A 15,569-nucleotide genomic window follows, 5' to 3' on the forward strand; every position below is an offset into this window, starting at 1 on the left:
ATGTGTAAATGGTCCTCCTCAATGAAGCAAGGAAGGAGAACTGAAGCCTTTCCTCACCTGCCACTTCTCAGTTCCAAACCATCCAGGTCAGCTCCTCTCCTCAACAATCTTTTTAATAATTGTCATCAGCATTTTTTTTATATAAAAAAATCTAATATGCACATTTCTGTATGCAAATTTGTCCCATATGCATATGTTTGAAAAGCCATATATCTTAATAGAATGCAATTGTGTATGTTGTTTTCCCTAATATTTTTATGCATTATTTTCTTCTTTAAAAAATTACTTGGTTGGAGAAGTACATTGCAAAATTCAGAGAAGAGCGAATTCTGAAGGATCACTGTGCATTTACTTATTTTGGGGAAAGTGCAAATTTGGTGTGTTTTGTCTTTAAAGAGGAACTGGTTTAAATTCTCTCCCACAGGTACCATCGGCTCCAGAATTTAAATATGCCAAGTTGTAACCAAATGTAATGGTGTCTGAACTCAGCATTTGCCAACTGAAGTGCTTTCAGGCTGGTGACAACGGACCAAATTCTCTCCAGCTTTATTGAAGCAAATAGTTCTCTTTCGGTGGGGTTGTACTGAAGTGGCTGAAGGGAATTTGATCACCGTGTTCACATTATTCCATCTGCCTTGCTTGAAATATAATTAGCTCTCTGGCAAGTTGATGGGTTTTCCTTCTTCTTTTCCTATCTCTAAAGCTTACATGACCATTCGCCAAATATACTTGTGGGCTGCTTGTCTCTGTTGTTGTTGTTGTTGTTGTTGTTGTTGTTGTTGTTGTTGTTATTCAGTCATTTAGTCATGTCCGACTCTTTGTGACCCCATGGACCAGAGCACACCAGGCACTCCTGTCTTCCACTGCCTCCCACATGGATCACTGCCTTGCCTTGGCGAAGGGGCTTGAAGAACTCAGAGAAGCTATGAGCTATGCCGTGCAGGGCCACCCAAGACGGACAGGTCATAGTGGAGAGTTTTGACTAAACGTGATCCACCTGGAGCAGGAACCGGCAAGCCACTCCAGTGTCCCTGCCAAGAAAACCCCATGGACAAAAACAACAGGCTTGTCTCTATTTGTTGTTTAGTTGTTTAGTTGTGTCCGACTCTTCGTGACCCCATGGACTAGAGCACACCAGGCACTCCTGTCTTCCACTGCCTCCCGCAGTTTGGTCAAACTCATGTTGGTAGCTTCGAGAACACTGTCCAACCATCTCGTCCTCTGTCATCCCCTTCTCCTTGTGCCCTCCATCTTTCCCAACATCAGGGTCTTTTCCAGGGAGTCTTCTCTTCTCATGAGGTGGCCAAAGTATTGGAGCCTCAGCTTCAGGATCTGTCCATCCAGTGAGCACTCAGGGCTGATTTCCTTCAGAATGGAGAGGTTTGATCTTCTTGCAGTCCATGGGACTCTCAAGAGTCTCCTCCAGCACCATAATTCAAAAGCATCAATTCTTCGGCGATCAGCCTTCTTTATGGTCCAGTTCTCACTTCCATACATCACTACTGGGAAAACCATAGCTTTAACTATACGGACCTTTGTCGGCAAGGTGATGTCTCTGCTTGTCTCTATATAAAGTGCTAAAAAACAACCCACAATGGTGGCTCCTCTCACTATATAGAATTATAGTCTAATGCTTTCATCCCTACAGAAATGGAAGGGAAGAGAAGCTTCCTGTTTTGATTGTCCCCCCCCCTTAAAAATATTATTGGAATTTACAATTTAATATTCAACCAAATAACACAATGTAACATTTGTCATATAAATGAAAAAGAACCCACCCACCCCCCTGCTCATTTTTCTGGCAGGACTCACTTGAGCAAAAAGAATAAATTCTACAGGAGATGCTTTCTCTGTCCCTGTGTTTGTGTGCAGGAACCTTGAGAGGAGGATGTAAGTATCTGTCTCTTTCCCCTGAGGCTAAGCTCCAGGGCCACATCTACCATTAAACAGTGAGGCAGCTGCCTCAGGTGGCAGATATTGGGTGGTGGGTTTGTTATTCTCCATCAGTTGGAACAGAAGGTTTTTCCCTAGGATGAAGCTGCAGGGCATTTGTGACTGTCCTATGTCTGTTGCTGCATGTAGTGCTGGCCTATACCAGAAGCTTCAGCATTCTGGGTGTGTGGTAGTGTGGAGAATGGTGAGAAGGGTTGTTGATGACAGAACTGGAAAGACTGCAAAACGAATCTAAACAAATATGGTCCTCCCATGTCTTTCATGTTGCCACTGTGTAAACCGAGGTTGCCATATGCCCTCTTTCCCCAGGACACACCCTCTTTCTTAATGGGTATAGTCGTCATAGTGATCCATAGTTAAAAGCAGAAGTCGGCAAACGTGTCCTCTTTTTTTGCTCTTCAACAGGAAGAACATTCGTTTAAAGAAGATTGGAAAATGTTTATTCAATATATGAAGGGAAATTGTGTACACTTGGCAGCGTTAAGAAAAATTCAACAGTGTAAGTAGGTTTTGATGGAAGTAATAATGGAATATTGAATGGTTTAGTTTATATAAAATATGCAGGGATTTATGTTATGCAAAATGAAGCATGGGAAGAGAAGAAGGGAAGTCATTGATATTTTAAGGTTGTCTAAATAAATATTCTAAATTGTAAAGCAGAAAATTTAATAAAAATTATATAGATATAATATAGATGATATAGATATAGTAGAAATTGCCAAATGTGTCCTCTTTATTTATTTATTATTATTATTTTTTGCTCTTCAAGATATGGCTACCCTAGAGGAATGGGGCCTGTCTGCATATTCTTCTTTCAGCCCTGTGGAATATACCATCCCAAAGAGGGGCAAATTCACCTGAGGGAGGTGAAAGAGCAGGAGAAATTTCAACAGCCTCATCTGAAATGCTTTTGGACTTCCCCCCCTGTTTTGCGTGAGGAACCTGAAAATTAATTTGAAATATCTATTTATAGGCGACATTTTCTTCAGCAATGCCACTTGCAGCACATGAAGGGAATGGCACTTGTCTAGATGTTACAGAAAAGGGAACATTGCAAAACAAAAAGAAAACCCCATCGCAACTATGTTGGATTATTTTTCTTCCTCATTTTGCTCTCAGGAGAACCATACAGAGCAGGCTCCCTTTCCCCCCATCTCTCTGCTTCTCATTACAACATCCCTCCTTCCACCAAATCAGGATTCTGAACATGCACAAGTAATAGGGATCTCGTTCAGTTTTACGCAGACGTAAATGGCCATATATAAAAATACACATATACATACAAACCAGAGGTGGATATAAGCCCATTCCTGTTGATGAGAAATAAATCACTGGATATTTATTGGAATTGCCGGGACATTGCCAATATCTCTTTTTCTCAGCAGAGGGAGTTGTTTCTCAAAGTAGCAAGGCAGCATCCTTTGATTGCATTTTTGTCAGACAAGCTGTATTTATTACCTTACTTGTAATTTAATTTCTACCGTATTCACCTTGCTGTTTTCTGGTGTGTGTCCCCCACCCCCCCATTTTATATCTTCCAATGAAGGTTTATCTGAAAAAGGGAACAAGACTTTAATCCAACCTTGAGCTGCAATAAAACAAGTTAGGGGGGGGGAAACATGTCTGAAAAAACTTTCTTACCAGTAGATTCTACAGCTTGATTCTGCGCATGTTTACTTGCACATGAGCAGTGCCAGCCCACCTGTGAGGCGAAGTGAGGTAGTCACCTCAGGCGGCAGATCCAGCTTCCCAGGAGCTCACTGCTTTTCATCCGCCACCCCATTCTCCTCTCTAGCCTCCTTTTACTCCCCTGACCCCTTCAGCGGTTGTGGTGGTGGGGATGCAGAAATGGGGAGAGCAGTATTTTCTGTTTTGCCTCAGGTGCCAAAATGTCCTGGGCAGGCCCTGCAAGAAGGGATGGGCGAAGCCATCAATGTTAGTTTCTCATTTCCCCAATCTTAAAATCAATTCTCTACATTAAAAAGTCCTCGTGAATATTCATCAGCATCTTAGGGTGAATTTCTCCTCATACACGTGTAATTTTGCATTTTTTAAAAGCAACGTTTCCTAACGCAATGCAGTTTTGTATGTTACTTTCGCTAACGTATGAATTTTAATGCACATTTTACCTTGGTATATGTATTGCTGTACGCATGACTTTGCTGGGGAACTGCAGGGCAAAATCCAGAGAATTTTGATGGACAGGGTTGTGTTTCAGTTTGTGAATTGGTTGAAGAAGTGTGAATTGGGTAGATTTCCCTTCAAAGGTGAACTGAATCAAATGGGGTCTTTTTTTCTCCTCAAAACATGTATAGTATCAAAGCCTAATTGAATTCAGTGTGACTTAAAACCAAGTAAGCACAGGAGCAGGGTTGTAGTCTTCTAAGCGGAGATTGAATTGGGAAAAATTGTGAACACAATACATTAAGTAAATCAAAGCATTGTGGGTTTAAATGGGCACAGCAAGCTCCTATTTGGTACAACTTCACCTTTTACCTTTGTGAGACAAAGTACCACAAATATAATACTTTTAGCCCTAAAACAACAACAATACCACTCAGAGAAGCAACAGTAGTAGATTTCCTGCGTCGGTAGGAAGCTGGACTATCTGGCTCTTTAAGGTCCCTGACAACTCCGCTACCCTCCCTGTCCCTCTTTCCTTTTGTGTCGTGTATTTTAGATAGCACATCTGTGGGCTTGTTTTATAAGCTGCTCAGGGAGTCTTTTCAGGTTGAAGAATGGGGTACAAATGCTCTAAATAAATAATAATAAATAAGCTGCAGTATTCTTTGTTTCTTTCTTAGCAAAATACTTTCTCATGGGGCTTAGTTTAACTGGAAATGCTTCCGCACACGGCTTAAAAATTCCCCGTGGGTGCTTTACAATGGAGTAAATGCAGCATACGTACGGCTCTGGTATACTGAAAGCAGGGTTTGGGCTTGTTTGTATCTCCAAAATAAAGTACTGTCTGATTCAAAGATGGATAGATTACCTCAGGGCAAAAGCATCTGAATGCTGTGCGATGAGGTAAATGGCTGCTCTTGCAAGACAGATATGGGCAAACAGCACAGCGCACACACTGACAGTGACAGATCCCCACAGCATATTAACTTCCTTCCCGACTGATCCACAGGATCTAAATGAAAATGAGCAAAGGGGAGCAAGTGGGGGCAGGGTGTGGGCATAGGCTTGCTATCTTTCCACCTTGACTAAGGCCCCTGCGCTGTTAACAGCAGCACAGCAGGGAAGTGAATAGCTTTGTCTATACCTGCTGAAGTTCTGCCAGGGAGCTTTTTATTATTATTATTTTAAAGGCATAGAGCCCGCCCAGGGAAGATGTTGGCAAAGTAGACTCAAGCTGGCTGAACTGCTAGAAGGAAGGTTTTAGTAAGATTCTCCACAATTTAAACAAATGAGCTAAGCCAGGTTAGGAGGAGTCTAAGCCATCTCCTTATCCATTCTGAAGGAAATCAGCCCTGAGTGCTCACTGGAAGGACAAATCCTGAAGCTGAGGCTCCAATACTTTGGCCACCTCATGAGAAGAGAAGACTCCCTGGAAAAGACCCTGATGTTGGGAAAGATGGAGGGCACAAGGAGAAGGGGACGACAGAGGACGAGATGGTTGGATAGTGTTGTCGAAGCTACCAGCATGAGTTTGACCAAACTGCGGGAGGCAGTGGAAGACAGAAGTGCCTGGCGTGCTCTGGTCCATGGGGTCACGAAGAGTCGGATACGACTAAACGACAACAACACAAGCCATCTCCCTAAAATGCCAGTTGGAAACACTTGATATTCTAGAGCAGCGGTTCTCAAACTCCCCTTTGGTTCTATAAACTCATCCCCAGTGCACCCTACCCTATTAAAAATATTATTCACAATAGCTGTTTGTACAACCCATGAAGGTTCATAACAACACAATGAAATTCAAGGCAGTAACACTTAATTGCACGTTTATTCAAATTCCGGTTAGAATTATTTAGTTTAATTAAGTCAACAAACCTGGTGAGCTTGATTCAGTGATACAGTGGTACCTCGCAAAACGAATGCCTCGCAAGACAAAAAACTCGCTAGACAAAAGGTTTTTCCATTTGCGAGTTGCCTCGCAAGACGAATTTCCCTATGGGCTTGCTTCGCAAGACGAAAACGTCTCGCGACTTTGTTTCCTTTGTCTAAATAATAATTCGCAAGACGAAAAATCCGCTAGACGACAAAACTTGCGGAACGAATTAATTTCGTCTTGCGGGGCACCACTGTACCAGCTTTCCAAAGCCTGAGACTCATTGACACCTCCAGCGCTCCCTGCTGCCCACTCTAGGTAATCCTGCAGCCTCCCAGGGGATGGCTCCACCCACTTTGGGGACCACTGTTCTTATGCAGCCTTCCCAAACTTGCTGACCTCCAGATGTTTTGGGTTGCAGTTTCCATAACCCCTGACTGTCGGCCATGCTTGATGGAGCTGGTGGGTGTTGGCAGCTGACCCTATGCAAACTAACAACCCCTTTTGTTGAAGGTGTTTTCTGAGAATATGGCGAAGGCTAACGATTCACACAGGTGGACCACACCCTTCCCTTGCATGATAGGCCAGTTCTTGACATTTCTCCAAGGAGCAAGACTGTATAGCATCAGAGCAATAATATTTATGGGACTAACCAGTACTGTGTAGAATCGTACAGCTGGAAGGGACACTGAGGATCATCTAGTCCAACCCCTGCAATGGAGGAATATACAGGGATTCAACCTGCAATCTTGGCATTATCAGCACCACACTGAGCCATCAGGACTGAGAGTAATGCAGAACTCTTCTTTGAGGGAAACCTGTTTTCACACCAGAGGTGAAGAAAGGTTATTTGAAGCATATTTTATGTATGAGGCTAAAAATGTTACTGAAATTATTTTTCCTAATGGCTAGAGATGGGCCTGAAGTTCTGAATTTAACACCTCTCTACTGGCTATAGCTCTTTCCCAGTTCAGCAAAATCTGCTATGTCTCACACAGTAGCTCTATGAGGCTGTGCACAGCCCTTTCGCACGCTGCGCTGTTGCAATCGTTCTTTAATGGCTTAGAAGAAGAGCAAAGGAATCAATAGTTTTACTTGATACAACGCCTGGGATTTAATTGGGTCTCATCCACATGCTGAGCTTGCACCGCTGTGCCAACAGAGCCTTCTGCGGTGAAGTTCCAATCCCTCCTGTCATTTTTCTGAAAGTTGTTGGTAATGATCCAGACTAAGTCTCTCTCTCTCTCATGACAAACCACAATGAAGCAACAAAGGAAACACAGAATGTCTCTTTCTCTTGTGTGGCTGCTACATGAACTTTTTAAAAGGATCCGGCGCTCCTTCCTAGGAGCAGGAGATACAGAGGATGAAAGGAAAACAGAAAGATGAGGGCCTGGGGAAATAAATAGAAAAGGACAAAAGATTGGGGGTGGAAAGGGAGGGAATGCAAATAGCTAATGAAAAAGTAGCAAGAAACAACTGGAGAAGATATTTTTTTAAAAAAATTGCATAGGACTTTAGAACTCACTGACACCATATCTGAATTTTTTCTACGTTTCTTTTTATGCACCGGATTCCATTTTTATGGACTTTTCTTCTGTCGTTTTTGTGCCAGCGTGAATGACTCACATCTGCTCTCATTCCTGTTTTCTCCTGCAAGGGAAAGCTTTACATAGATCAGGGATGGGAAGCCTATGGCCCCCTGGATCTCATTGGAATGTGAGCCCCGGCCAGTATGTCCAATGGTCAAAGATGCAGTGTTATGGTTCAGTAACATCTGGAGGTTTACAGACTCCCCATCCCTGCCTTAGATAACAAATGCCTCCAGTAGTTGTGCAAAGAAAATGGGGATGGGTCCTAAAATATGAGGTGTAACTTTTCCCCCCATTGGGGAGCAAGTGAGACTTAATCTGGCAGAGTTTTAGGGTTCTTTCCCATTTTTGCTTGCACCAAAGCTCCCATTGATCTGACTAAAGCCTGGTAGCCAAGGTAAGAATGTATTCCCAGTATAGATATGCATCAGTTCCAGTCTTTACTAGAGTCTAAATGGCAAAAAGCAAGTCGATTACACTTGCTGACATTTCCTCTTGAAGCAAAAGGCCAAACTAGATGTGATGTCAAAGCCACTTGAATGCATCTCCTGGCTTTTTCCTTTTTAAAAATTCACTTAAAGCCATGCAGAGAATTTGGGAGTTGGCTTCAAAACAAAACAAAACACACCTTTCCCCTAGGCTAATTCATCAGTACAAATCCTGCCCCCAGAACAGTTCCTGGGGATGATCTGCCTTGGTGAACTGGCACAAGGCCCAGAGCACCTCTCTGCAACTCCTTTTAGCAACCAATAAACAAATAAACAAAAGTGTCTAATTGGGCCCTAGAGATACTCCATACAGTAATGAACAATTGCACACCAGTTCACCAGATACTAATGGTGCTCCCCATAATATGTGAGGGCCACAGCTGTTGTTTTGAGACTCTGTGTTCCAGGCTGTGATGACCTAGTGCTAATGGCATCTTCCTGGTTCACCTAGGTTTCACGAGAAAAACATAGCACAATGCGAGGAGCCAATGGTATATTGGCATAGCCTTCCTTCTCCAACTTTGTCAACATTTTGGTGCCAGGTTAAGATGTTCCTCTATGCCCAGGAATTTGATGGGACAGAATGAATGCTTTGAAGTTGTTTATTCATGCTAGTGTTTCCCCCCCCTACTGGGATAGTGTGAATATGATATGGTTTATACCATTTTATATTGTCGTCGTCTTCTTTTTTGTACAATTCAATCTGCTGTTAAGATGCCTTAAAAAGAAATGGGCACTTAGGAAATGTAGTGAACTCAACTGTATTAAACAAAACCACTCTGATTGTATGTGCAGCAGGCATCACCCACACAGTATAGGCTGTAGGAGCTGAGCTCTGCTCTCCAGGGCTCCTGACTAGCATTCCAGGCGTCTCTTGATAAAGAACTTCATTTGCCAGAAAGAGATCTGCTCTCTGCTGAAGAGTGTAATTTTATTTTTAAGTGCTCATGACAGCACTAGAAGCTCACATCTCCTCTTCCAAATCCAGTAATTAAATTCCACCTACCTGAATTTCCCCCTGCTGTTTCAGTCGGACAAATTAATCTTCCTACCTTGCATTTAACCGCTATCTGAAATGTTAAGCAGTTGCTTCTTTTCAAACAAGAGGGGGGAATCAAGTGACCCTGCCTATGTGTGCTGCGAGTTTGGAACTTCCAATGAAGTGTTTTTGGATTCTTTCAGCTTGGACATTCTCCTCCTAAGAAATCTGAAAAATCCATCAGAGTAGAGGAACTTATTCCACTTCCCCTCATTGTAGATAAACATTTTCGCAGGGTGGTCCTAGCGCAGAAGATGCCTGAATGATCTTGACTCTTATCTGTCCACACTATTGGAGGAAGCTGGTCTGTTGGTGCAAATGTGGCCCTGCCCCACCAGTCTGCTCTTACACAGCCCCCACCTGCCTGCCTTCTTGCAACTAGTCCATAATGGACCTCTGGTTGCCAGCTTCTTGTTCTCAGTTTTGCGTTTGTAGACCTCAGCAGGAAGCAAGATGGGGACAAACGGAGCATTAGTTTGCTGTACCCACCATTGACTCCATCTCCCATCTCGCCTCCCGCCCTTTCCACTCCAATAATAATAATAATAATAATAATAATAATAATAATAATAATTTATTTGTACCCCGCCCATCTGGCTGGGTTTCCCCAGCCACTCTGGGCAGCTTCCACAAAGACCAAAAATACACTAAGATGACACATTAAAAACTTCCCTGAACAGGGCTGCCTTAAGATGTCTTCTGAATGTCGGGTAGTTGTTTATCTCTTTGACATCTGATGGGAGGGCGTTCCACAGGGCGGGCATCACTACCGAGAAGGCCCTCTGCCTAGTTCCCTGTAGCTTTGCTACAATGAAGGAACCGCCAGAAGGCCCTTGGCGCTGGATCTCAGCATCCGGGCAGAATGATGGGGGTGGAGACGCTCCTTCAGGTATACTGGACCGAGGCCGTTTAGGGCTTTAAAGGTCAGCACCAACACTTTGAATTGTGCTCAGAAACGTACTGGGAGCCAGTGTAGGTCTTTCAAGACCAGTGTTATGTGGTCTTGGCAGCCACCCACAGTCACCAGTCTAGCTGTCGCATTCTGGATTAGTTGTAGTTTCTGGGTCACCTTCAAAGGTAGCCCCACGTAGAGTGCATTGCAGTAGTCCACCAATGGGCACCAACCACCCCCGTATGTCATGCACTGGCTCTCCAAACAGTTAACCTTTCTGCTGAAAACTTGGCACCAGTTTACTTGAAAGGTCGCCTTGTCCTATGCATGCCTATGGAACCTGCACTTTGACTTTGGATGAAATCAGTGGGTGGAGATTCCTTTGATAAATGAAGGACTTTCCTTGAAAACAAAGAGCGAATGCTCTGACCTCAAGCTCTCAGGTGTCTGCCTTCCCAGATTCTTGCACTTCAAGGCAAGTCCAGAGGAAGTTGTCATGAGGCAATTCGTCCCATGGGGCCTTTCCAGGAAGCACACTGCATCTATTTCCAGAGCCCACCTATGCGCCGACTTGAGGATTCATAAAGCATATACAGTCTCCATTCTTCAAATTGTACTAATTTGGGTTGCAAGCATAGCACAGAATTTTTGATAGCATCCTTTGCTGTAATAGAAAAGGCAGGTGTATTTTTTTAAAAAGGATGCATGGACAGCTGGGAAAACACTGGATAAATGTTTAATGGAAAGAGACACACGGACACACTGCCCTCACTTTACACATAATTGCAAAATTTGTGTTCTTTAACACTGAATGGTTTAACCAACATTTTATCTGCTTACGGAATTGCAAGGCTGGGTGGAAGCAACAAATCTAACCCTGAGAGCTTCCACGTTCAAATCTTCCTGACATATATGTTTGCATGCTTGACATCAAAGACTAAGAGGCAATACGTGGAGGTGCAAGTGAGGCTTTTAGGACACTGGGCAAGGTTAGTAAAAACAGACCCATCTGGAAGTAAGCAAAGTCATCCTTTGCTGCAGGGAAAGATGAATTTTCTTCCTTGTTGCCAGTTAAGCTGTTCTGGGAAAATGTTTCTCTCCTGACCATAAAACGACAAGCAGTTAAGACTCCCAAGAATCAATCATCTCTGCAGACATTATGTGATGTCACTATAATATCATTCTATTCTACTTGGGGTTTGTGGCAACTTTATTAACTGAGATGGAGAGAAACTTTATTGCTCTGGAAATATATTTATGTTTAGGCTTGTAAAGTAAGAATTTTGCCTCCAAACTGGAAGATTCCTCCTCCCACCACTTTTCAGACTCTGGATGCACCACAAATGACTTTGGTTGGAATCCTAACCCCGTTTTTGTTTTGGTTTTTAAATAAGCCCCATTGAATTAAACAGTAGTAGATGTAGTAGATTGAGTAGATGTGGTTCAGGTCAGGCTGCCTGTTATGTGTAGGAAGGGGGAGGCAATACAAATCTGCGTGCTGGTCATTTTCCTGGACTTACTTGCCACAGGGCTTGTAGAAGAACTGCAGACAAACTGCTGAGCTCCGTCAAAGCAGAGTGCTGCAGGCTCATTACATTCTTCCTGACAGTGCTCTCTCAGGACTGGTTTGCCCACGCAATCAACCTCTTTATGTGATCCCGCCCAAGTGCCCCAGGGATCATAGCAAGAGGAGAATATCGCAGAAAGAAGCAGCATGGATACGCTTACGGGAAGCACACTGCAAAACCTGGGCTCCTGCCATCTTCCTGTTTTATGCTAGGCCACCTCAATCGTGAGAAACCTAGGGAGATTCTGTGCGCATTTTCCATGCAGCCTTTACCTGTGGGGGAGGAGGCCATGATGTACATGTGAGAAGCAAAAGGCGGGATGTTTCTGCACACCTGTGAATACTGTGAATGCAGGGCAAGCAACAGAATAGGCTTTTGTTTTTAATAGGATGTATGATCCCCGGTTCAAATCAGTTGCAAAGTATAGCTGTGGAAACCAAAAATGAAAGTGGGAGGAAAAATAAAAGGAGATGAAAGAGGGCGACCGGAACATGCTTACCCTAGTATGTTTACGCGGAAGTAAGTTTCACTGAATCGTCAAGTAACAGTGTGGCCAAGATTGAACAAGTGAATTCCTTAATCAACATGCTAACAAAAAGCTTTAGACTTCGGTCCTCTCCAAGTGTAGGGAATTCTTTGCAGTACAAAGAGTACTGGAGGGACCAGTATCTTGGGAACTCTATGCTGCATGCTATATGGAACCTGTAAGAGTCACCAAATAATCAGACTGAGCAGCCTGCTTTGTTTTATACCTCCTTTATTTTGTACTTACCTTTGCTGCGATTCCAGGGCTCTCTCTCCTGCGTTTGCTATTTACGCTTTGCAGCCTTGCCTTTTACAAAATTAATACAAATTGGCATTGCGTTTTAAAAAGAAGTGCTATGGGACTAAGGGTTGTGTAGGGGCCGCTGCAGCCTCAGGATTTGCCTCCCCATCCCACCAAGGCACAGGCGGAGAGCCCATTCCCGCCGCCCCCCTCCGGCGGCGAGCCCGGCCAGTCCTCGCCCAACCAACTCCGAAACGCTCCAAAGTTGCTGCGTGCGGCGCCTCCCTCCCCGCGCCGTCGGGCCGCGCTCGCCTTCGGCTCCGCCAGCCGCCAACTCTGCCCGCGGCCCGGAGCCAGCTGGGCGCCCGGCACTCCGGGGCGCCGCCGCCGCCGCCGCGCTCCCGCCCCTCGCTTGCCTCCGATCCCCGCCGGAGCCTTCGCGGAGCCGCGGCGACCTCGGCCTCGCAGGGAGCCGCCGAGCAGAGCGAGCGCCGTGGCAGCGGGAGCGACGTCTCCAAAGCGGCTTCCAAGCGGCTGGCGGGCAGGCTTGACCCGGGAGGGCGCCGAGCGCGCTGCCTGCGAGTCCGCAGGGGCGTCTCTGCGGGAGGTTGCTTCTTCGGGGGGCGCCCCTCCTATTCCCCAGGGCGGGGGCCGATCGGGAGGCAGCGGGAAGGCGAAGCGCTGGATCGGCTTAGGAGTCGGCGTCAAGCGGGCGCCTCCTCGTCCCCGCTCGTCTCCGGCGGATCCAGGCGGGGAAGGACGCCCTGCCTTGGAGAGCCACGACGCAGGGGCACCCAGGAGCGCCCGCTGCCGCTTCCCGGCGCGTCGCGATCAGGAAGAGGAGGAGGACCCCCCGCTGCCAGTTTCTCCACCCCCGGCCCCTCCCACGCCGGCTTCCTCCTCCTCCTCCTCCTCCTCGCCCCATGCAGGGAAGACGGCCCGGGACTCCCTTCGCCTCCTCCTGCTGGAGGCGGGCTCGTTCGCCATGCCCCTAGCGGGGGTTCGCGGGGACTCATCCCGCCCGTAGTGGGAGGCAGGGTGCCGGCCGGCTCCACCCTCTCCCCGCCGCCTGGCTGCCTCGCGGAAAAGACGGAGAGGACTTTCCCCACGCGGCGTCTCCTCCTCCTCCTCCTCCTCCTCCTCTTCTTCCTTCTGCTAACCATGCGACGGCTGAGCCGGAGGCTGGCTCTGTCTGTCTTGGGGATCTTGTGGATCGCGGCTCTGCTGCTCTTCTTCGGGACCAGGAAGAAGTTGGAAGTGGTGGGAGCCGAAGGGCAGACGCCGAAGGTAAGTTGGCGCTTCTCTCTCTCTGTGACTTCTTCGAGGGGAAGCGGCGGAGGGTGCGCGCGAGTCTGTTATTGGACGGAGTGGGAAATAGAGACATGGCTGGGTTTGAAGTGTCTTTATGTAGGTTTGTGTGCAGTGCCAGGCGTTTTGGAGAGGTGGCTTCGAAGCTGGCCGGGAGCGAATGAAACATGCATTTACACGCGCCTACACACACACACAGGCGCGCATTCTCTCTCTCTCTCTCTCTCTCTCTCTCTCTCTCTCTCTCTCACACACACACACACACACACACACACACACACACTCCATATGCATTGGAAAGCGGCCAAGTTGTTTCGGTGCTGAGCGCCTCAGCCTTGCAAAGTCCACGTGGTGACAGACACCTGCTTGCCGGCCAGCGTCTTGCTCGAGTCGAGCTTGGGTTCCAACTTCTTTGCAACAGTTTCCACGAGCGAAGCGCGCCTCCTTTCTCGGCTTCCCAATGAAAGAGGAAGAGGGCTCTCTAAGCCAAGTGTAAAAAGACTGAACGGAGGGAGGGAGGCAGGCGAGGCAGTTCTTCACAAAACGGCCGCTGATGACTTACTCTAGGCGACTGCTACTGCCATCCTCTCCATCACCTCTAGAAACGGTGGCGATTTTTTTTTTTTTAATGTTTAGGTTCAAGGACATGGAAAGTGGAACATGAATTCCACCTGTTTTCTTTTTTTCTTTTGCCAACTCACAAATCTAAATGTAGCCTTATGCGTAAGACCATCCGGTTTGGTTTCTTGGCTCGCTTGGGCTGAGCAAAGATTGAAGCCAGCAACCCAAGGCAGGCACTCCGTTCCAAATTGGACCCCGAGTTATGCATCTGGCATCAGGAAAGGAGGAGATAAGGAGCGTTTAGGTTGGGTGGAAGCCAGAAACCTCATCCAAGAATGATGCGTCCTGCCCCTTGAAGTGCAGCACTTGTTTGGAGTGTATATGGGGGGGGGGGGTTGTATTCTCCCCTTCCTCTCAACTCCCCCCCCCCCCCCCCAGCAAATGATGCTAAAGCCTTTTGAGTGTGGAATGGAGTCGCTTGTAAACTCTGATGCTTTGGGACAGGAGAAAGGCGGAGAGCCAGTTTTTGAACCAAATGAAATGTGGATTTCACATTCAAATTTGCAGAAGTGGGAACAGCGGGAACGCAATTGTTAGTGCCATTTGTGAAAACGGTCTTAATGCGTTGAAAACTCTCCAGTTTAATAGCACCTATTGCTGTCTTGGATGGTTAAATGAATGACGTTTAAATTGTGTCCCCACACCCTCTCTCTCCCCCCCCCCCCTGATTTCCCAGATCTGTAATTTGAATTTAAAACTCAGACTGGCAAGAGTGTGCGTTTGATATTAAAATCATCGCTCTACCATTTTCTTTCCTGCAGCAAAAATGTTTGCAAGGGATGCATTCCAAACTGTAGTATGTTCAGTATAAAAGTGTTTCACTTCCATTTTCAGTTCCACATTGACAGCATTCGCATAACATGAGATACAAATACTTTTTTTTTTATTCTCATAAGAAAACACTGTTACCTTAAAGAATGCTTCACAGCTTGGTCATGTACATGTTTACTGATAAGTGTTGGGATCCTATGCACACTCTCATGGGTCCTTATCTTTAATGTATCTCTTCTGGGACTTTTACTCTGTAGTGCAAACCCATTTAATTAAGTTAGTCCTGATCGATGTCAGCCTAGATGGGGCTAGACAGTCTGCACTGAAGACATTTCTGCATTCTTTCTATGTCGTTCGCATAATTTGAAGCACTTCTCAGATGTAAAGTATTCTTACTAGCATATGGAACTTAAGCAAACTTTTCTCTGTTTCTGTGATGGCTAGAACTCACTAAGATTCTTCTGGCTGCTTTGTCCAGATCTGCGGCGTATTTATTGATCATGATTTTATTGATCATGCATGTGGAGTGCAGTTTCAACTCATAAGCTACATGTGAAGAGTTGGCCCAGTACAG

General features: G+C 45.9%; 1 protein-coding gene across 1 annotated transcript in view; it reads left to right on the forward strand.

Moving 5' to 3' along the window:
• Positions 1–12,610: 12,610 nt before the first annotated feature.
• The window catches only part of GALNT14 (polypeptide N-acetylgalactosaminyltransferase 14), a 221,762-nt gene continuing 218,803 nt past the window's right edge, over positions 12,611–15,569 (forward strand). Inside the window, exon 1 of the mRNA XM_028724478.2 lies at positions 12,611–13,582. Within this exon, the coding sequence (XP_028580311.2) occupies positions 13,457–13,582 (126 nt within the window). The 5' untranslated portion in view covers positions 12,611–13,456. The remainder of the gene's footprint in view (positions 13,583–15,569) is intronic.

The sequence above is a fragment of the Podarcis muralis genome, chromosome 3 (genome assembly GCF_964188315.1).
Source record: "Podarcis muralis chromosome 3, rPodMur119.hap1.1, whole genome shotgun sequence".
Taxonomy (NCBI): Eukaryota; Metazoa; Chordata; class Lepidosauria; order Squamata; family Lacertidae; genus Podarcis; species Podarcis muralis.